This window comes from Ruditapes philippinarum, unplaced genomic scaffold (assembly GCF_026571515.1).
Source record: "Ruditapes philippinarum isolate M1 unplaced genomic scaffold, ASM2657151v2 ctg3569_1_1_1_1, whole genome shotgun sequence".
Taxonomy (NCBI): domain Eukaryota; kingdom Metazoa; phylum Mollusca; class Bivalvia; order Venerida; family Veneridae; genus Ruditapes; species Ruditapes philippinarum.
In genome coordinates, this window is record NW_026855581.1 from 62,480 (window position 1) to 84,962 (window position 22,483).

At 32.5% G+C, this 22,483-nt stretch overlaps 1 protein-coding gene across 1 annotated transcript in view; it reads right to left on the minus strand.

Annotated features, from left to right (window-relative positions):
• Positions 1-13,833: 13,833 nt before the first annotated feature.
• LOC132743780 (uncharacterized) overlaps positions 13,834-22,483 on the minus strand; it is a 33,934-nt gene continuing 25,284 nt past the window's right edge. The window contains exon 6 of the mRNA XM_060732343.1: positions 13,834-17,741. Coding sequence (XP_060588326.1) covers positions 13,834-17,741 — 3,908 coding nt within the window. The remainder of the gene's footprint in view (positions 17,742-22,483) is intronic.

The following is a 22,483-nucleotide window of genomic DNA, read 5'->3' on the forward strand; positions in this document are numbered from 1 at the left end:
AAATATTGTCCTTCACTTACCAGTAAAATGTATTTTCCCTCTATGGCTATATATATTTCTAATTTTCTAAATGATGAGGCAAAAATAGCATGAAAACTTTGGACTTATAAATAATAGATTTTGTTTTGATTGTTTTTCTATATTAACTAAAAAAACTCAATGGTAAAATGTATTATACTCGTATAATGATTTACATAAAATTATATAGCGTCCGTAAATTTATGTGTTCTTAATGCAATAAAATTAAGTATGATAATGGCCTCAGCATTTTGTTTTGGTTTAAAAATATACAATGTATATTTTACTTTGTTATAAAATAAATCTAATAAAAATGTGATGCTGTTGTTTTACCGGTTCCGAATAGTTGGTTTAAAAAATGTACCTGCTAGCTAGTTGATATTTGATTCGACTTCAAACCTAACAATTATCGGAAAATACATTTTGTATATTATCTTTCTTTTATTAGTAAGAATACTGCTTGATTGAATCTGGTTGGTTTCACCATTTCCGAAGCAAGGTCCGGTGCACATAACGTTACAAATGCCATTTGTAATATTACCTACGTAGAATTTGACTATTTTTGCGAGCTAATACTTAAACTAAGTAAGTACACTGCCAACTTTCAGTCTTATTTATTATTTTAATATTCATTCGGGGTATACATGTATATGGTATTGTAAACTTTAAAGCACCACCATGCTTGGCGTGAGATGAAGCAGAACTGCAATTGAATTGCATGCATTTGATTTTTCTCATTATTTCTGGTAAGTTCTGTTTAAAACAGGGATCGTATACAATGTCCAAGATGAAAATAAGTTTTTATTTGGCAATAATGCTTGAGCAACACTCATTCTAGTCCCATTACTGGTAAATATTTTTATAGATAATCTATGTTTTTAATTATATCCATATTGACAAACATCTTTAGTTTAAATAATATCTGTCAACACTGACACAGACATCCATGTCCATGTTTTGTTTTGCTCTATATTCTGCATTTTATTTCATTATTCAGTTTTCAGGGATAAATGTATATTAATATTACACTACACGTACTTGTTATAAAATAATAACATGGTAGGAAATCTTTAGTAACGACTTTCCTACTATATTATAATGGCCTACAGTAAGTGCATTTTAAATACATGATTTTAATTTAATACATATAACTCAAATATAATGTTGGCACACTTTCTAACATATACTCATTCATATATTTCAACATTAAAGAACTTGTTTTCTGATCAGAAACCTCGGAAACGTTTTCATTTGGGTACAGTCTGATAATAATCCCGTCATCAAAAATACATGTACGTGCTCGGAACTGGTCAAAATAGGTCTCCTTGCTGACAGGTATGAATATCTTTTTGTTTACTTTTTTTGCATATATTTTTGGATGAAGTTGTATGGTAAATAACAACTTTTCCATCGATATATAAAATGTGTCCCTTTCTTTCAGTTTACATTATAGCATGTACCGATAAAAATGCCGATATGGATTTTAGCATTTTTGCGACGGACGCGCCCTCAGGCGCGTTCAGAGCTAAGTCATCTACACATGGGATTTCGTTGGCTACACTCGCGCAATGTGTCCTAAACCAATTAACAGCCCAAGAAATAGTACATGAATTTGATCCTTCAAAACTCCCATACTTTGTCTGGATATCTTAATGTCTTCCATATTTATCCTTTTCAATTTCAAATTAAGTTATCCAAGTTAAAATATGAACGTATATTATTGATAAAAACGTTGTAGTCCCGTAGTATTATTGCGCAATATGCAAATTACTGCTGAAACGATTTACCGCTGTCGAAAAAGTAGGACAGCAAATTATACTTCAATAAAGGTGTAACCTCTGAGTTCCAAGACATTATTAGTAGGAAATAAATATTTCTACATTATACAAAACATTATTATTAACAAATCAAAAGTTTTTCGTGACTCTAGGATAACTCGCGCATTAATAAAAGAAGAACTATTTTCGTGACTCATACCGCGGGTTTAGCTGAATATTCAGCAGTAATTAATATATTAGATACAGTACAATGGCTAGTATAAATATCTATTTTTGAAAATGCATGTAAGACACTTTACCGCCATGTAGTCTTTCATGGTAAGGAAGTTATAATATCAGTTCTACTTCCGATTCTTGTGGTTTGTTTACATATTTTACTAGGTCATGATATGAGTTAACCTTCGCTATTCTAAAAATAGATTCTGCTTCACCTGTTCTGATTTTTGGACAGGCGATTAGGAAGTACACATTAAACATGTAATTAATAAACCAGCGGATTGTAATGCAATACTTTTAGAAATGCTATACAATTGTAAGAAGCAAACAAGTTGAAAATGGAATTTAGTGTGAAGTTGAAAAGGACAACTAAACACTGTAGTGCTTAAGTGACATTTAAATTAAAATAAAAACGATGTGCTCTGGCCTCTACATCTTTACCTTGTAAATAAAAAAATCTAAGAAATACACTATTAATTGCTGATGATTTTAACCAATTTTTTTTTAATGAGACATATCCAAGAGAAATAAAAATACAAATTACTTATATTTTATTGTCTGTATGCCCACTATGATATAACACGAAGCAATTCTAAATAGCATTCTCAAATTTATAATGTATTATGTTTGAAGTTTATTTGCCTGGATTTATTCTAGAAATATTTCGTTGATAGTTTTTTTTTTCTATTTACATATCATTTCTTAGAATAAATCGATAAGGACACTGATTTACAAGTTTGACCAGAGTTTTTAGGCATAAAATTCATTCTGTATTTAAGTGCTTGAAAGTAGAAAATCTGAATTATATCAATTTGGGACACAAAATATATTGCTCTACAAATCTCGAACTTGTATGGAACAAATTTTCTCTGTTATATATTTTGTGTTTTGTTTTCGTTTTGTTTTGTTTTTTCTAAAAGAAGCCTTAATTAATGTCTCTCCGGTTGCATGTCCGTCGCATTCAGTGCTGCAGCACTTTGATTACCTCATGTAGAGTCAATTATCGGACAAAAAATATTAGAAGCTGAAATAGAATAATGACTAAAATATTTATTTGTTAATGTCAATAAACAACAAAACTATTTATTGTGGTTGACATGAATGGCTCGCTTGATTGTTTGGAACTGGTCAATGCGCCGGAGCCGGTCTTGAATCAACTGTATTTCAACTTAACCCATTATACACCGTATTCATGGGCATTTTGTAAAACATTGCTGTTTTTATTGAAAAGCCTCCTGTTACAAATTAAAATTGCTATGAAACTATACAAAATGCTTCAATACTCATTACTGATCAAACTTGGCACAGAGTTGACTTGACCATAGCCTTTGTAACGGCATACTAACTCTTAAATTTCCTGTTACCACGGCAACGATGGGACATCTCAAAATTGCCAACTGATTTCGAAGTGCTTCATCTTCTCAATAATAATAATAATAATAATAATAATAATAATAATAATAATAATAATAATAATAATAATAATAATAATAATAATAAAAATAAACATTTTATTTCATGAATATAACATATAAAGAAATATCAATGAATTGAAATTAAGTCAAAGACTTTTCAGCGTTGGTTACACATTAATTCAGATCGACCTCAGACAATTTTTAGCCTCTTACAAGTCCAAAATTTTCTTGATGGGGCATGGCCGAAAAATGTGATCACTTTTTATAAAACATTCTCAAACGAAAACAAGTGTTTAAGGCCGAAATAGAGTATTATTTCACTGAAATGGGGTGAAATTGGGTGAAAACGACGCGTGTATATGAATTACTGAGTTAACTAGATAAATCTGCATGATTTTGTAGTATCAATTGTTTGTGTTTCAGCCTCAAATAGTATAGCTTGTTATTGGTAAGTTACAGAAATAACAGTAACTATTCCCTGCGGTCTGGAGACCGCAGGGTATTGGTACGCGTTTAACTTTTGAGGCATGGAGGAGCACGTGACCTGTTTGCGGTACATGGAGGAGCATGTGATCTGTAAACCGTACACGATTGGTTAATTGACCTTTTCGAAAACCTGGCTGAATACCGTTTGTCGGTACGTTACGGAATTACCTCTAGGGAATTAGTCAGAATTACACCTAATAAGAACAAAAAACTATTACGCGATATTTCTAATTTTCTATAATTATTTAACCGTTTAAGGTGGAAAAACTTGAATGATGTATTTGAAAATTGTGAACATATTGATAATAAACCCATAATACAACATTATTAAAATAGCGAAAAACGGAATCCCTAAAGAAACCCAGAAACGACAAAATTGAAAACGTTGCAGGCTCAGTCTGATTGAGTCTGTTCATGGAAAGTATTGGTAAGTGCAAGCTACCGCCACGCCCTCTAGCATCGCTAAAGCAAAATTCAACATTTAAACATGAAAACAGCGAAATTTTTAATATAGAAATATCCGCAGATATGCGTTAATACGGCGGATATCATGGAACCTTCATTATGGTATGTTCTTGCTTTCCACGAAAAGCGTCGTATCGTCCCAAAGTAAAACAATGCGTTTGCACTTATAACGAGAAAACGATGGGCGGAACTGAAATAAAATGAAATTTTGAGGGATAAGAGGCTATGCATTAAATTCTTTACACTTCCGGTACTACATATGGATCTCAGAATTGAGCTGTGGTATTAAATTAAGTAAGGTCTGGAGCTTATAGGTGTAAGGGGCAAAATCTACTAGTATGGTTGGATAAACAGTTATTTATTGGTATTAATTAAGTAAGGTCTGGAGCTTATAGGTGTAAGGGGCAAAATCTACTAGTATGGATGGATAACCAGTTATTTATAAAAATCGATAGCAAATAGTACAGATAAACGGAACTTTCTCAAGAGTGGAGCTCCGAAGGGAAATATAATATGACCTGTTTTTATTTTTAATATTTTATAAATGACTTTCCTGAGGCAATATTCTATACTAATAAACTTTTACAGAAGACACTAAAATATATTATGTCATAAATGAACACAATGATGAAATGAGACTTCAAGATAACATTTTGACGCTACTAGTCAAGAAAATGACAAAGTTTCTTCAATAAAAAGGGGTAAAACAGCAAAACTTTGCACATTAGGTAAAGTACCCTATGACATTATTTTTATGAAAGCCTAAAATACCTGAGTAATCACATAAATAGATAAATTAATAAGGCAACTAGGAGCCTTGGAGTTGTGGTTTAATTTTTTTACCTATATAAATAAAGAAATGTTTTTACAACTTTTCAAATCACATGTCAGATCCCACATTGAATTAAACTCTGCTATATTGCAACTGGATTTAAAAAAATGTAACAGCCATTGAAATTGATCTCTTTATCTTCTTTATATGAAACTCCAATGCACACTTGCAACGTCCCGCGTTAAGAGGTTACAAAATCTTTCTGTTTTAGTCCGTTTTATGGCATTTTCTTCGTACAAAATGCATGTTTACGCCACGTCGACCAGGACCCACGCAGGAAAAAAATATGTCCACACTGTGTGGAAATCATAAAATGGGGAATACAGAGGAAAGTCAGAAGGATATAATTGAATTTCGATCTTTTTTTTTAAATGAATTTCACAAGTTTTTTTTTGAAAAAGTTGAACTTTACCTTACATTTGAGTGTTCAAGTACACTTCTGGATCAACAGAAATTAAAATATTTTCTACCGATGATCAATTTTATGATCTATAGATTATGTATTACAAATCTTTATTATAATTCAAATATCACCATCAATCTGATATCTTCATTGTCATTCTGATATCTTCATTGTCATTTTTATATCTTTATAATCATTAAATATCACCATTATCATTCTGATGTGAATGAATTTTTATGTAGATACAAATGTATGATGAAAATGAATTCAGAATGATAATTATGCATAATAATGATAATGAAGATATCAGAATGACAATGGAGATATCGGAATGACAATGAATATATCAGAATGATAATGAAAATATAAGAATGATAATGAAGATATCAGAATGACAATGAATATATCAGAATGATAATGAAAATATAAGAATGATAATGAAGGTATCAGAATGTAAATTAAGATATCAGTCAGATAATAAAGATATCAGAATGACAATAGAGATATCTGTTTAGCACTGAAAATATCAGAATAACAAAAAAGATACTAGAATGAAAATGAAGATATCAGAATGAAAATGATTATATCAAGATAACAATGATATTCTCAGAATGAAAATGATGATATAAGAATGATAAAAAAACATACCAGAATGACAATGAAGATTTCAGATTGATAATGAAGATATTTGTTTATCAAGTTCTGTGTAGCAGCCGTAATATTTGTATATAGTGTTTTTTTGTTTTTATCCTTCGAGATTATTAATTCCAACACTTTTGTATTAAGTACCGCTCAAGCCGGTGCTATGGGGCGTGAGAGATTTTGTACTTTTCATCATTTCTCGTGTACAGAGTCAATATGAAAACAAAAGGGCCATGATGGCCATGAAATCGCTCATCTGTATATAGGCCCCCAGATGGGCCAATTTTAACCTAGGGTCCTTATTTGAACAAAAATGGTAGACACCCATTAGAAGATGTTTTTATGCTAAATATCTTAATTAGCTCTAGCTCTTAGGTGTTTTTAAAAGAATCGTTTTTAAGTTTTTACTATATACATTAAGGGAAAACCAATCACCCCATGGGGCGGGGCCAATTTTGACCCGAGGGCTTTTATTTGAATAGACTTGGTTGACACCCGCTAGAAATTGTTTCATTCTTAATAGCTAAGCTCTAGCTATTTGGGTTCTTCAAAAGAAGATTTTAAGTTTTTACTATGTACGAATAAGAAAAATCAATGACCCCACCACCACCGGGCGGGGCCAATTTTGACCCCAGGGCATTTATTTGAACAAACTTGGTAGACACTGTTCATGGCAAAATATCTAATCTCTAGCTCTTTCGGTTTACTAAAAGAAGACATTTTAAGTTTTTTCTTTCGGTTGCAATGGCAACAGAAGTTCTGCTGGAATTAAATTCTTTGATGACTACCAAAGGAATATTCCTGTGAAGTTTGGATGAAATTGGCTTAGCAGTTTATGAAGAGATGTCGTTTAAAGTAGAAGACGGAAAGCGATCACAAAAGGTCACCAAGTTCTGTGTAGCAGCCGTAATATTTGTATATAGTGTTTTTTTGTTTTTATCCTTCGAGATTATTAATTCCAACACTTTTGTATTAAGTACCGCTCAAGCCGGTGCTATGGGGCGTGAGGGATGTTGTACTTTATCATCATTCCTCGTGTACAGACTCAATAACAAAACAATGAGAACAAAGATCAAGGCAAGGTGACATCCACAGAACGCAGTCCCCGACACAATCGAGTCACACCAGCAAAACGAGTAAATTTTCATGTAATTTTGTTGTTATTTATGCAAGATTTCTCAGAATAACTTATAATGCACCCGGATCATAGAATAACATTCAGCTTTGTGATATATACTATAAGGAGAAAACTCGGATCATATCACATGCAGTAACAACGTATTTACAAAATTGAAATAATTTGAATAAAGTCATATGTGACATCTTATAACTGTAACACCTTGTATATATCATGTGTTAATGAATTTTGTAGACTTGTCGATTGCGTTTTATCTTAAACGATTGCGTTTTATCTTACACGTTATTTCACGAGTCTACAGTGCATATATTTTACAAACGTTATATCCCCAGTCAATGTCTCATTCCTAGTACAGTGCATATATTTTACAAATGTTATATCACCAGTCAATGTCTCATTCCTAGTACATTGCATATATTTTACAAACGTTATTTCACCAGTCAATGTCTCATACCTAGTACAGTCAATATATTTTACAAACGTTATATCACCAGTCAATGTCTCATTCCTAGTACAGTGCATATATTTTACAAACGTTATTTATGTACTGGCAGCTTAGTCTTTGCTGTATATGGAAATAGTGGGAAGTAAATTTTTAAAAAAGTTTTATACCCTCAACTTGTTCTGTAAGAGAGGAAAAACAAATGATACACGAATCAATTTTGTACAATCTTTTATTAAGAAAAGTCACACATTCATGCTATCAAAACCATTCAAACAAACATGTTATCTATTTTAGTACTACATTAAAAACAAAAACAGTATAATAACAATTCTGTCTATGAAGCTTCCATGATAAGATCATATACTGAATACTGTTTTCCATAAACATGTCCAATTGACATATTACAGCTTAACTTATTTTCATATATAATTGTTTCAGCATTAACCTTGTCAAAATATATGTGTTATCAAGTGCATGTAATTTAAGGTTTACAAATGTACTAGACGGATTTAATCATACAATATTCATTAAACAGACATAGTTAATATATAATGTATAATTGACATAAAATATTACAGCATGAACTTATCTTAACTTCATATAGAATTGTTTAAGCATAAACCTTGACAATATAGATTTGTTAATAGTACATGTAAATTAATATATGTTTACAAATATACTAGAATTATAAAATCTATATTCCAAGTCACAAACAAACATGTTTGATGCATGTGTGCATAAGACATAAAATAACTAAAACAAGACATAAACATAAACATTCATATATCTAGTTAACAATTAATAACATCTTCATGTAATTATATGTTTACTTATATACCAGATGAATTTACTCTATATATACATTTAAAGTTTAAAGGCACATTTGGCCCCAGAAATGAATAGATTTTTATTTTTGTAAAAGGGCCAATATGTGTTTTATAATGTTGTAATAATATATTTAGAAAAAGTACTATTCTTATCACCTGCTAAAAAATTGAGTTTGTTAATAGAGATGCAAAATGTAAAAAAAATGTAATTTGACTTCCATATATAATACTTATTCACCATACTTGTACTGGTTGCTAAAATGCAAAAGAAACACAAGTTGGCTTAGATATATGGCCAATGAAAAAAGTTTTGGACACCAAAAATATAAACTTTTGATAAATAACATACTGCATTTTCTAAGCTTAATGGGCCTTTTAATCAAACCTGAATAAATGAAAAACAAACAAATGATGGCTCTGGTATATGGACAATGACTGACTCTTTGGACACAAAACAAAATTAAGCTTTTGAAAAATAAAAGGGATTGTATTTTTTAAGGCTTAATTGGCCTCTAAAACAAAAAGGTATAACTGTTTAACTGATTACATGTCCCAAAATATTTCTTTATATAAAATAATGTTATCTTATTTTCATAAAAGCATTGCAATAGCATGTCACTTAAACAACAAACATGTATATATATGTGATAACATGCTTACATATGCACTTGATTGATTGATTCATTCATTCATTCAGAATAAAGGCACAGACATGTGTAACATATGTTTATATATAACATATCTTAATCCTGGTACATGTATATATTTACATATGTACTAGATACATTCATTCATTCATTCATTCATTCATTCATTCATTCAGAATAAAGGCATAGACAAGTGTACCATATGTTTATATATAACATATCTTAATCCTGGTACATGTATATACTAACATCAGCAAGCATAAAAAAACTAACTTAGCTTTAATAAAATGTAATTTTATCTTTACTGTCTGAAAACATTTAATTTTCAGTCTTAACATCATATGTATCCACAGGTACTGGGCTGAACTACATTCATCACAAATGAAGTGTATTTGTTTATATGCATGGGTTACCCATTCACATTTATACTGATTCAATTAAAATTTACATTTTCTCAGTGCAAAATATTTCAAAAACTAGGCAATCCTTTAATGGTAAATTTTATTTCAAAGTAATGGTACTTAAATGTGCGAAAAATCAAAATATAAAGAAGACAAATGTAACATTTTTACTGAAATATTGAAATAAGCTGAGTAATTATAGACTGACAGATATTTATGTCATAATTAATTTAATAACACTTTAAAATTTTATTGTAAACATTACATAATCATGGTTATAAATAATTTTATAACCTATGGCTGTCGGGGTGAAAATGGCAATTTGTCATCACGAGAACTGGTATATCCCCAAGGGGCATTCATAAACTGGTACATATTTCCTAAGTGTAACCAAAAACTGGTATATATACCTGAGGTGCCACTGAGAACTGGCATATTTCTTCAAAGGGCAGCCGAGTACTGGTATATTTCTGCAAGGGACAGCAAAGTACTGGTACACATGTTGATGACGAAGGGGCTGGTATTTGCCAATGGGGCAGACAAGAACTGGTATATTTCCCCCAAGGGTAAGTGAAGAACAGACTGAGTGGTATATATCCTCAAGGGCGATACATATCCAAAAGGCCAATAGCCGAGAATTGCTATTTATCCTGCTACTGTCTTAATCATCAGCTGGATAAAGCCTTGCCGGATAAACTTATCTATCTCCAGTCATATGATGACGTCACACGGTTAGCAGCAAAACAAAACTACTTATAGATGTTATTTTATCGGGGAAAAAAGAAGAATGAAACCATATAACTATTCTAAAAACATGATTAAAAGCAGGATAAATCAAAAACATGGTTGATGTCGGGATGGAGAAGGTTTATCCGGTGAGCGAGAAAGTATAACTTGGTGAGCTTTAGCAGGCCAAGATTCACTTTCGCAGCAAACTGGATAAACCTTCTCCATCCCGACATCAACCATTTATTTTCTATATATCCTCAACGTGCAGCATAGAACTGGTATATATCCTATCCACACGCTGCACTGCTGCAAACGTGTATATATACCAAAGGGACTGCAGAGATCTGGTAAATATATCCCCTATGGGACAGCAGAGAGACAAAAAAGAAAGTTTGAAGGGTTTGCAATATGCACTTGCACCTGACAGCCATGTGTTAATTCATTGTAAATATATTTTTATATTAAAGGATATATAATGGGTAAAGTTATAAAAGGATACATAATATGTATAACAGTATATACTAGTACATCCAAATTAACAGTTTATTTTTTCCTCTAAGGGTTATCTTTACAATTTACAAATAATACACATTTAAAGTTCTGTTAAAGGAGCTCCACTAAGGTCTAAAAGAATAAAAATAGAAAATCCAAAAGAGATCAAATTGTGTACTTAATACTAAAACAAAAAGGCCATGGTGGTCCTGAAAACACTCACCTGTATATAGGGCGGGGCCAATATATTGACAGCAGGGCTTTCATTTGTACAAACTTGGTAGACACTGACTAGACAATGTTTCATGCAAAATATTGAAGCTCTAGCTCTTCCGGCTTTTTAAAGAAGATCTTTTAAGTTTTTTATTTTTGTTGTCATGGCAACCAGAGTTCTGCATGGAATTAAATTCTTTGAACATTTTTTAAAATTGACTACCAAAGGAACGTTCCTGTGAAGTTTGGATGAAAATGGCTTTGCGGTTTATGAGGATATGTCGTTTAAAGTAAAATTTTACTGACGGACAGACGCCAGACGTAAAGCGATCACAAAAGCTCACCATGTCACTATAAAACAGGTGAGCTAAAAATATAGAAATAATACTAAAGAAAAATACTCAGAATTAAATTGAAAATCGATATTCATTAAGCGTATTTTTTTAACAAAGTTAACCTATAAAGATTTAAACAAAATTTTAAACAACAAGAGCTGTTGACATCAAAGTGCCCTCAACTATCCACAGTGATGGACATTGCAGAATTCTTTAGCTTTAAAAAGGGAAACAATTCTGTCGAATATCTATGTGCCTAGTGACGTCCTATTATTCTCATATTGTTTGTGAAATTTAAACGAGAAAAAAATATCAGAGGCATGGGATTTGTGTTAGTCATGTTAAATAATTTAAGACAGCAAGCATGTCATTTTTGCCTTCAGTAGTTCTTTAGATACCAACTTGCACACATAAAAGTAACCTAAGTTTGATGCCAATGCAGTAAGTACTATTATAGCATTAGTTATTCATTGAATAGTCGAGCTAAAATGGTTACTAGTATTTTGGAAAAACAAAGTGAGCAAATAATCTGATATTTTGCATACAAATTTTATACATGAAAAGTAATATATCTTCTTCAAATAGTATAAAACCTCAACAACATAACTCCCGTCCTATCATGTCAAGAAATTAAGAAAATATTATCCTCAGTGGTGACCCTTTAACGATACTGTTTGAATAATACTGACTAACAGTATAAACTTGTACACATTTATGGTTTTCCATAATTACAATTTGTAAATTTTTACAATCTTTACAATATAAAACAATCAAAGAAGGAATGTCTAAAATATAACATGTAAATGGTCCTCATCTCAATGAAACAATTTACTTGTCCTATATATCATCTAACAGGTATTTTTATAATACTGCACGTTTGTAACGTCATTTTTCATTGGATAATCGTGACGTTTATATAGTTTTATATACACGGCTGCTGTCGATTCATGAAGAAATCTTACTTTTTTTCTCTAATAATGATGATTGCTGTATTATAAATTCGTTATAAAGATTGTTGACAGGTTATATGGCCGTATATAAACGGCTGTTTGCAATATAACCCTCGCCTACGGCTCGGGTTATATTTACAAATAGCCGTTTATATAGGGCCATATAACCTGTCAACGATCTTTATAACTAATAATATATACCATTCCTTGTCTAAATATTGTATAACAGGTATTCATTTATACCATTCCATTTTCCTTTACATCTTATAACTGGTATTGATATATACCATTTCATTTGCATATTTAACATATAATATACATATATGGTATTTTTATATACGATACACTTGTCCTAAATGTCATATAATTGGTATTTATATATACCATTCCATTGTCCTAAATGTCATATTGGTATTCATATATAACATTCCCTTGTCTTATATATCATATAACTGGTATTTATATATACCATACTCTTATCCTATATATCATATAACTGGTATTAATATATACCATTCCCTTGTCCTATACATTATATAACTGGTATTCATATACAAATGTATACCATTCCCTTATCCTATATATCATATAACTGGTATTGATATATACCATTCTCTTGACATATTTCTCATATAACCGGTATTTACATATACCATTCCCTTATCTTATCATATATATTATAAATATAACTGGTATTTGAATGTTATATTTATCTTTTACTTTTTCTGACCTTGTACATTAAATTTCTGTTTTATGATATTTCTATTCAAATTTCTTATTATATATACTTATTGATTAATTTATATACTTGCTAATCTAATTATGTATTTATAATTCAAAGAACCTATTACTTTTTCAAATTATACTTTTCACAAACTATCCCTGATCTTTAAAAAAACAGTTACCTATATGTTCTTTATATTTAACTGCATTTCTTTCATTTATTCATTGAAATACACATTTGAATATTACTTTCATCAATTTCAATATTACTACAATGACCAGAAATTGATATTTAATGATCTGTTTTTGATGATTGTTATCTATCATATTGCTATACATTCATTAATTAACATATCAATATGTAACTTAAGTATTGTTTTTATTATTTTTTTTTTTGCTGATAATGTTTATTTTAATAATTATGTCTTTTTATCATGAAATAATATAGATCAAGCACTATGTTAACTGCATGTATTCTCTCTCACTATGTTAAAAAATCAGATAATTTTCTTTTGTCGAAAAACCAAATGAAAAAACCAAATTATCATCTCTTTTAATAATTTAGTTTAAACACTTCATGTATTCTAAATTGATACTTTTATCCCCTTTTTGTTGAAAATTCAAACAAATCATCTCTTTTAACATGCAATAATTTATGTTTACTACAGGTTTACTTTATCACTTTTTTGTTGAAAATACAAACTTAATATAATCATCAAGTTTAACATGAAATAACTGATCCTTATCCTTTACATACTGTATAGCATCATTTACCTTCTCTCCACCTAGTGCTTGATATGTCAATGTTAACCTACCAACATTAAACTCCTTACCATCTCCTGTTATATAACAGTCCCTTACACTCACATCTACTGTATGAGGAATACTAGAAAGACTATCAATAAACTTTTGCCATGTTGTCAAACTCATTATGACATCAACAAGCTTAATGTTCTTTAAACTCTTCATCTCTAAAGGTAACTGTATTATATTGTCAGTTAACCTACAATACCCTAACTCAAGCTTACTGAGATTGTGTAACAATGGTAATACTGTGACAAGTCTCTTTGTTATGTTGGTATGATATAATTGAGATTTATTGTTATAATCTCCATACAATTCAAGTTCTTTTAATTTGTAAGATTTTCTAATAATATCAAATATTTTCTCATAATTACTATCTTTCAATTCACCAAAGTTCAATATTTCAAGGTTTGTAGTATCAGCATCTATCACTCTAACAGTATTACACAGATAAAGGTACTGAAGTTGTTGATTTTTTGTTAAATTTTCATCATGCTGCTTCATACACCCACATTTAACACTATCAAGATGTATTTGTTCAAGATGACTGGTTCCCTCAAGAAAATTACAAAATGTAGTAGTATCATCACGACTCATTGTTATATATCTCACACTTATTGCTACAAGATTGATCATACTAGGTAGGTTACTAACAACTGTTTTATACACTGGGTAATACTTGTCAGTGTCAGAGACATCATCAAGAGTCAGAGATTTTAATGTTGAAGTATTTAATTTAATTGTCTCAAAAACACAATTGTTTATCTCATCAATCCACTGTTCATTACTCTGTGTACTTGATAACCTTTGTGATTCAGATCCATATCTAATTTCAATTTTTTCAAGATGATGAAACATTGGTAAATATTTTGTAAATTTAACATTTTGTGTGTTGATGTAACGTACATTAATAGACAGAACAGTGTCAGGAACAATTTGATGCTGGTCAATACTTGAACAAACAATATCACAATACTGACCCCGTCTACCAGTGACCAAATCTCCTATATAAAATACAGGATTACTTCCTATACTACATGTTGCATTTAATTCTTCCATTGAATCAAACATAAGCTTTTGAATATCAGTAATATATCTAGTTTCAGAATCAATAAAATATAAATCTCCATTACTTATTGTTCTCCTGTATTCCTGGACACGAGAGTCTTTTGACACAGTATCATATATGTATTTTGATACATGAGTTGCTAATCTAGGTTCAAGACCAGATAGCATAATGATGACATTTGACTGCTCTAATATGTCATTGACTGTTGAACAATTCCGAAAAACCTCACAAATAAACTTTTTGACTAATTCAACATTTCCTGTACTATCTGATGAACACATTTTTGCATTGAAATTTATACCAATATTCACTGCAGCCAGAAATTCTTGCATTGATTTGTGAATAAAAGAGAACAATGAGCTTGGTGGTTCTGATACAGATAAACTTGGACATTCATCTTCTGTCATTATTCCAAGTTTCAAGCAATTTTCTCTTACTTCATCTGATATTTCTAGTTCATCAAACATACAAATGTCAAATGTCAAGGATTTATCCTTCGGACAATTAAATAGTGTCTCATAAGCCAACTGTGACACTTCATAAATGAAATGGCGGTTTAATCTTAATTTGGTTTTATCGGCTAAATATTTAGGAAGATCTACTTTCTGGGTCCCCTTCATGAGTCGAGTACTTGTTCCTGTAGTTTTCATGTCATTCCATGTGAAGAATAATTCTAACATACCGGTGTAGATGGCACATCTTGAGGTTTTATCGAGTTTACCATCAAACCATAGACATATCAGTTGTTGTAGCATAATTGGTACCTGTTTTAAACTTTCCAGAGACTCTTCTTCTAGCTTTTCCCTACAATCTCTTGCTTCTTTATTAGCATGTCTATTTACATTTAATTGTGAGACTGTCCTATTTACCATTTCCCTTTCACATCTAAAATCAAACCCTTTCAGATTCAGCGACTGTTCAATCTCAACATCACTTGATCTTAATGTATGAAATTTCCATGGCCGCGAAGTAGTTAATATTGTGTACTCCTTAAAGATGCTATGTTCTGGGACATTTTCAGAGGACCATTCATCTAAGCCATCAAGCAAAATCATAACTCTAGAGGATTCCTCTTCAAGAAGTGTGTTTAACATTTTCATTTGATAACGTTTTTGAAGCATTTCATCAATAGTGTCAATGTTTTGATACTGTCTAAGAGGGATGTAAAATACAAAATCAAATTTCTTCATCTCTTTTACACCATTGAATTTCAGTTCATAATTTTTGCTATCATATTCAGAGTCATCACTGTCAAATTCAGAGTCTTTTAAGTCACCATCAGAGCCGTCACTATCGGATTCAGGGTCATTTAATTTATCAACAGAGCCATCACTATCAAATTTAAAGTCTGTTATGATATCATCAGTGTCATCACTGTCGAATATGTAGTCATTTAATCTATCAACATAGCCATCACTGTCAAATTTAAAGCCTGTTAAAATATCATCAGAGTCATAAATGTTAGATTCGGAAGGCATTGAGTCACCATCAGAGTCATCATTGTGGGATTCGGAGTGTACTAAGTCATCGTTGTTATCTTGAATGTCATCACTGTCACTTCCATTTTTCTTCATGTCACCAACATGTTTTTCATCTCCTCGTTTCTCATTAACATCTTGATGTGTCTTACTGCCCTCTTTGCTTTCAATGTCTCCATTATGTGTCCCCTTTACCTCTTCATTTACAATGTCACTTCCTCTTTTTTCATGTTCTTCAAAATCACCTCTGTGTTTCTTTTTGCCATCTTCAATTTCATCGACACCTCCAGCTCCATGTGTTTCATGTCCTTCATTATCACCTCCTTGTTCCTCATTGCCACTGTCATTTTCATTGACACCTCCATATTTTTCACCGTCACCTTCATGTTTTTCACCGTCACCTTCAGGTTTACTACTGCCATCTTCATTTTCATTGCAAGCTCCATGTTTTTTACTGTCATCTCCATGTTTTTGACTGTCGCCTTCAGGTTTACCACTGACATCTTCATTTTCTTTGCCAGCTTCATGTTTTTCACCGTCACCTCCATGTTTTTCACTATCGCCTTCAGGTTTACCACTGACATCTTCATTTTCGTTGCCAGCTTCATGTTTTTCACCGTCACCTCCATGTTTTTCACTGTCACCTTCAGGTTTACCACTGCCATCTTCATTTTCATTGCCAGCTCCATGTTTTTCACCGTCACCTCCATGTTTTTCACTGTCACCTTCAGGTTTACCACTGCCATCTTCATTTTCGTTGCCAGCTTCATGTTTTTCACCGTCACCTCCATGTTTTTCACTGTCGCCTTCAGGTTTACCACTGCCATCTTCATTTTCATTGCCAGCCCCATGTTTTTCACCGTCACCTCCATGTTTTTCACTGTCACCTTCAGGTTTACCATTGCCATCTTCATTTTCATTGTCAGCTTCATGTTCCTCACTGTGTGCCAAACACCAACAGTTGACCAGATATTTACAAAAACTAGTTTTTCCTGACCCTGCATCTCCTAGAACATATACAGATTTTTGGGGGACTCCGTTCTTTGTGAAGATTTCTGACATTGTTTTAACCTCCACCTCCTTTGTCTCACCCTTTTCTCCTTTTATTTCCCTCGTTATTTTGGGCCTAATATAAATCTCATTAAAGCTACATTTTTCACTTTTTGGTTGTAAAGGTGTTGTAGGAACTTGCAGCAGGGTTTTTTGATACTGTTCAATCAGCTTTTCTCGCCATTCTGTAATTTAAATGATAAAATGACATCAAATTGTTATGGACAAATCAATGAAAAATGGGTCAAAGACAGAAAAGGCCGGGTTGCATTTGTACACCAAATATCATGAGGCTGTGATGTTACGAAAAAAAAATTTCCATTGACCCATTAATGTCGAAAATTTAATTCAGTAGGTACACCTGAAATCAAATCCCACAGTATGGGACCATGTGTCAATGCTGTATGCCAAATATCAAGAGGCTGTGATTAGTAGTTTCTGAGAAAAATGTTACGAAAATTTCCTACCATTGACCATTAATGTGAACAGGAAGTGGATGAGCTGCAGACTTGAAATCGAATCCCACAGTATGGGACCATGTGTCAATGCTGCATGCCAAATATCAAGAGGCTGTGATAAGTAGTTGCTGAGAAAACTGTTACGAAAATTTCCTACCATTGACCATTAATGTCGAAAAATCTAACTAATTTTACTAAGTGGATAAACAGGAAGTGGATGAGCGACAGACCTGAAATCAAAACCCACGGTATGGAACCATGTGTCAATGCTGTTTGCCAAATATCAAGAGACTGTGGTAAGTGGTTGCTGAGAAAACTGTTACGAAAATTTCATACCATTGACCATTAATGTCGAAAAATCTAACTAATTTAACTAAGTTGATAAACAGGAAGTTGATGAGCGACAGACCTGAAATCGAATCCCACAGTATGGGACCATGTGTCAATGCTGTATGCCAAATATCAAGAGGCTGTGATAAGTAGTTGCTGAGAAAACTGTTACGAAAATTTCCTACCATTGACCATTAATGTCGAAAAATCTAACTAATTTAACTAAGTGGATTAACAGGAAGTGGATGAGCGACAGACCTGAAATCAAATCCCACGGTATGGGATCATGTGTCAATGCTGTATGCCAAATATCAAGAGGCTGTGATAAGTAGTTGCTGAGAAAACTGTTACAAAAATTTCCTACCATTGACCATTAATGTTGAAAAATCTAACTAATTTAACTAAGTGGATAAACAGGAAGTGGATGAGCGACAGACCTGAAATTGAATCCCACGGTATAGGACCATGTATCAATGCTGTATGCCAAATATCAAGAGGCTGTGATAAGTAGTTGCTGAGAAAACTGTTACGAAAATATTTTCCCCGCCCACCCGCCTGCTGCCAGACATTCACCATACTATAACCCGGATTTGCACCAGTGCAACCCGGCCAATAAATAATACAGAAATATATTTAAGAAATGAACACAGCACTGATGGCCTCCTTGAATTATTAAGATCAATCAGCCAGTCAGCAAACATTAAAAAGCCTATGACAGTTTATGACAAGAGACAGGCACTACAAAATCACCTGCCAAACAAGGGCAACATTGTCGCAATAACCACAGAAACATTTGACAGAAGTGTGGGCATTATAGACATGCATATAGGAGATATTATGCTCTGGGCAATATCTGGAAAATATCTGTACATTAAGACATGTGTTTTTTTCCTGAACTTAAACCCCTAAATGTGACCTTGACCTTAGCCGCTGCGAACTAAATTTTGTACGCAACACTCTGACTCACATTAGTGTCAAGTTATATTGAAATCCCTCTATGCATGTAGAAGTTTTGCTCTGGACAAACTTTTTCAACGACCTCTAAGTGTGACATTGACCTTTGACCTAGAGGCCTGTTTAATGCACAAGACACATCTTCACATAATGGTTAACATTTCTATTAAAATTCATTAAAATTCCTCCATGGGTGTAGGAGATATGATACGGATAAAAATTGGACGCATTTTTTTTTATTGTGTTCTTTTCTTCATAATGAAACATAACACTGTGAAATCATTATTATTCGCGGGGCACAAATTTTCGTAGTTTTCGTGGATAGGTCAATCTACGAATTTAAGTCCCGACGAAATTTTATCTCAACATATATTTCTTACCATGTCTCTGTTCCATATATCACAACATGAGTCAGCACTTTTCCGGCCGATTTTTGTGGTATGAATGTATACTAATAATCAGGTCAGTGACAAATTAAATCGATAAATAGTTTAGTATTGCAATATTTAAGAAACTTGAAAAACAAGAGGGCCATGATGGCCCTGGATCGCTCCCCTGACCCATCAACCGCATCCAAGCAATGTCTTAGACAAGCATCCTGGCCAAAATGTGACCTCTAGTGTGTTAAAAAGGTTTTTTTTCAAAGTTGGGCAATGCGACCTAATTTTTAACTGGAGCTGACCCATATTCGAACTTGACCTAGAAATCATCAAAACAACCTTTCTGGCAAATTTCCTGAATATTTGGATCAAAACTGGAGCCACTACAGTATTATAAAGATTTTCCTATTTTTAGCTCCTGTGACCTAGTTTTTGACCGGAGATGACCAATCTTCGAACTTGACATAGAAATCATCAAAACAACCTACCTGTCAAATTTCCAAAATATTTGTATCAAAACCGCAGTCACCAGAGTGTTAACAAGCTTTATCTATTTTTAGCTCCTGTGACCTAGTTATTGACCAGAGATGACCCATCTTCGAACTTGACCTAGAAATTATCCAAACAACCTTCCTGACAAATTTCCAGAATATTTGGATCAAAACTGTAGCCACTTGAGTGTTAACAAGCTTTTTCTATTTTTAGCTCCTGTGACCTAGTTTATGACCGGAGCTGACCCATCTTTGAACTTTATCTAGAAATCATCAAAACAACCTTTCTGACATATTTCCAGAATATCTGGATCAAAACTGCAGCCAGTAGAGTGTTAACAAGCTTTTTCCATTTTAGCTCCTGTGACCTAGTTTATGACCGGAGATGACCCATCTACGAACTTGAACTAGAAATCATTAAAACAATCTTCCTGACAAATTTCCAGAATATTTGGATCAAAACTGCAGCCAGTAGAGTGCTAACAAGCTTTTTCTATTTTTAGCTCCTGTGACCTAGTTTATGACCGGAGATAACCCATCTTCAAACTCGATCTGTAATTCATTGAGACAAACATTCTGACAAAGTTTGACAATGATCCAATCAAAACTGTGACTGCTAGACTGTTAACAACCCAATTGTTGACGACGCACAACGCAAGACGCACAAGGCACGACGACGGACGCCGGACATAGCCCCATCACTATACCTCACCTTGACCACTTCGTGGTCAGGTGAGCTAAAAATCCATTGTATGTCTTCAGTTTGCTGTCACAAATATCATCATGGGGACTACTTGATCGTTGAAGCCTATTTGATTGTGTTAGCCAAAATACGTGACATAATCCAGTAAATATGGAAACCCAGTGCATTAGTTAGCGCCAATAAAACTTTACACGACTAGTGTTTATATGATCCATTTAAATAAATTTCAATATGTATTTGTGTGACTGCTTTTCCTAAAATATCAAAGAAGCTTCCGTATTTTTACTAGATACACACATACATATCTAACAGTATTGAGGCACTTACTCGTATTAATTTATATGTATATCAATTTACGCAGTCGTAGTGTGTAGTTTTGGACCATTTCGGGGCGAAAACTTTTTAAATCGCTGGTGACAGATGACGTATTATTTATGCGATGTTTACATTGGCGAATTATAGGGGCAGTGTTTCCAATGGAGCTGCATATCATGTCACACAATTGCTGTCAATTATGGGTACTACTGTCTTGTGATTAAGTGAAAAATAATACTTTCCATTGATAATATTTTTTTTACAAGAAAATGAAAATCCACAAATTTAAGAACCCAAGAAAATGCCAGTTTGATAAAACCACGAAATTTCATGTCCACATATACAAATGATTACACAGTACTTGATATGATATGAAACATCAAAGCGTTGCCCTGTGCGGTGCGGTTTGAAATTGGGGTTAGCAATAACTCTACATGTAGCTGGGAAAAGTACTGGCAACTAAAAATGGAACCTTTCACAAATGGCCCATATTCATTGTTACTATACATCTGCAAAGTAAAGCTTTCTTTTTTTCTTTTTATACTGGAACCTTGTCAATTCCATTTTTTAATCAATTTTTAATCAGGATAACAGTTTGGCTATTAAAAATCTTAAAAAGAAAAAAATTACAGAAAAGAGGGAAAAAAAGAATGGATTTTTTTTGTGAAAATGAACTGAAATATCTTGACTTAAACTTGCCCAGCCAATTTTCAACTTTGCAGGGCAAGTGGGCAATGGATTATTTTTAAACTGTTTTTTTTTGCAAAGTACAAACATTTACATTTTTATTTGTAAAATGTATTGGGGGTACTGTATGAGGTAAGTTAGAACACTATTTTCCTAAAGAAAATTTTTGAGTTTTTTGGTGGTGTAGCGGTCCATGCATTTGGTAGAGTGGGTCTTGAATAAAACAAACTTTTGTGTAAGCAAAAAAGTGTTATCTATATGACAACAGCTAGGGTTTTGTAATAAATGATTCATTACAGTCACACAAATATATAAACAAGAGGGCCATGATGGCCCTGAGTCGCTCACCAGAAACAACTGCTTTTCAGTGTTGGAAATTATTCATTGTCAATTTTTTTCTATAGAATATGTTTAAACAATAATTTTAAGAAATCCCATGATCTGGGGCATTTAAGCTTTAGCTTAATTGGGGCCAATCAAATTAATATGAGCAAACTTGATAAAAGACTACCTAAGAATGCTACAAAGTTTGGTGATAATCTTTGAATTATTTCAGTAGGAAATGATGTTCAAAGATTTTTCTATTTTTGGCTTTAGTGGCCCCAAAAA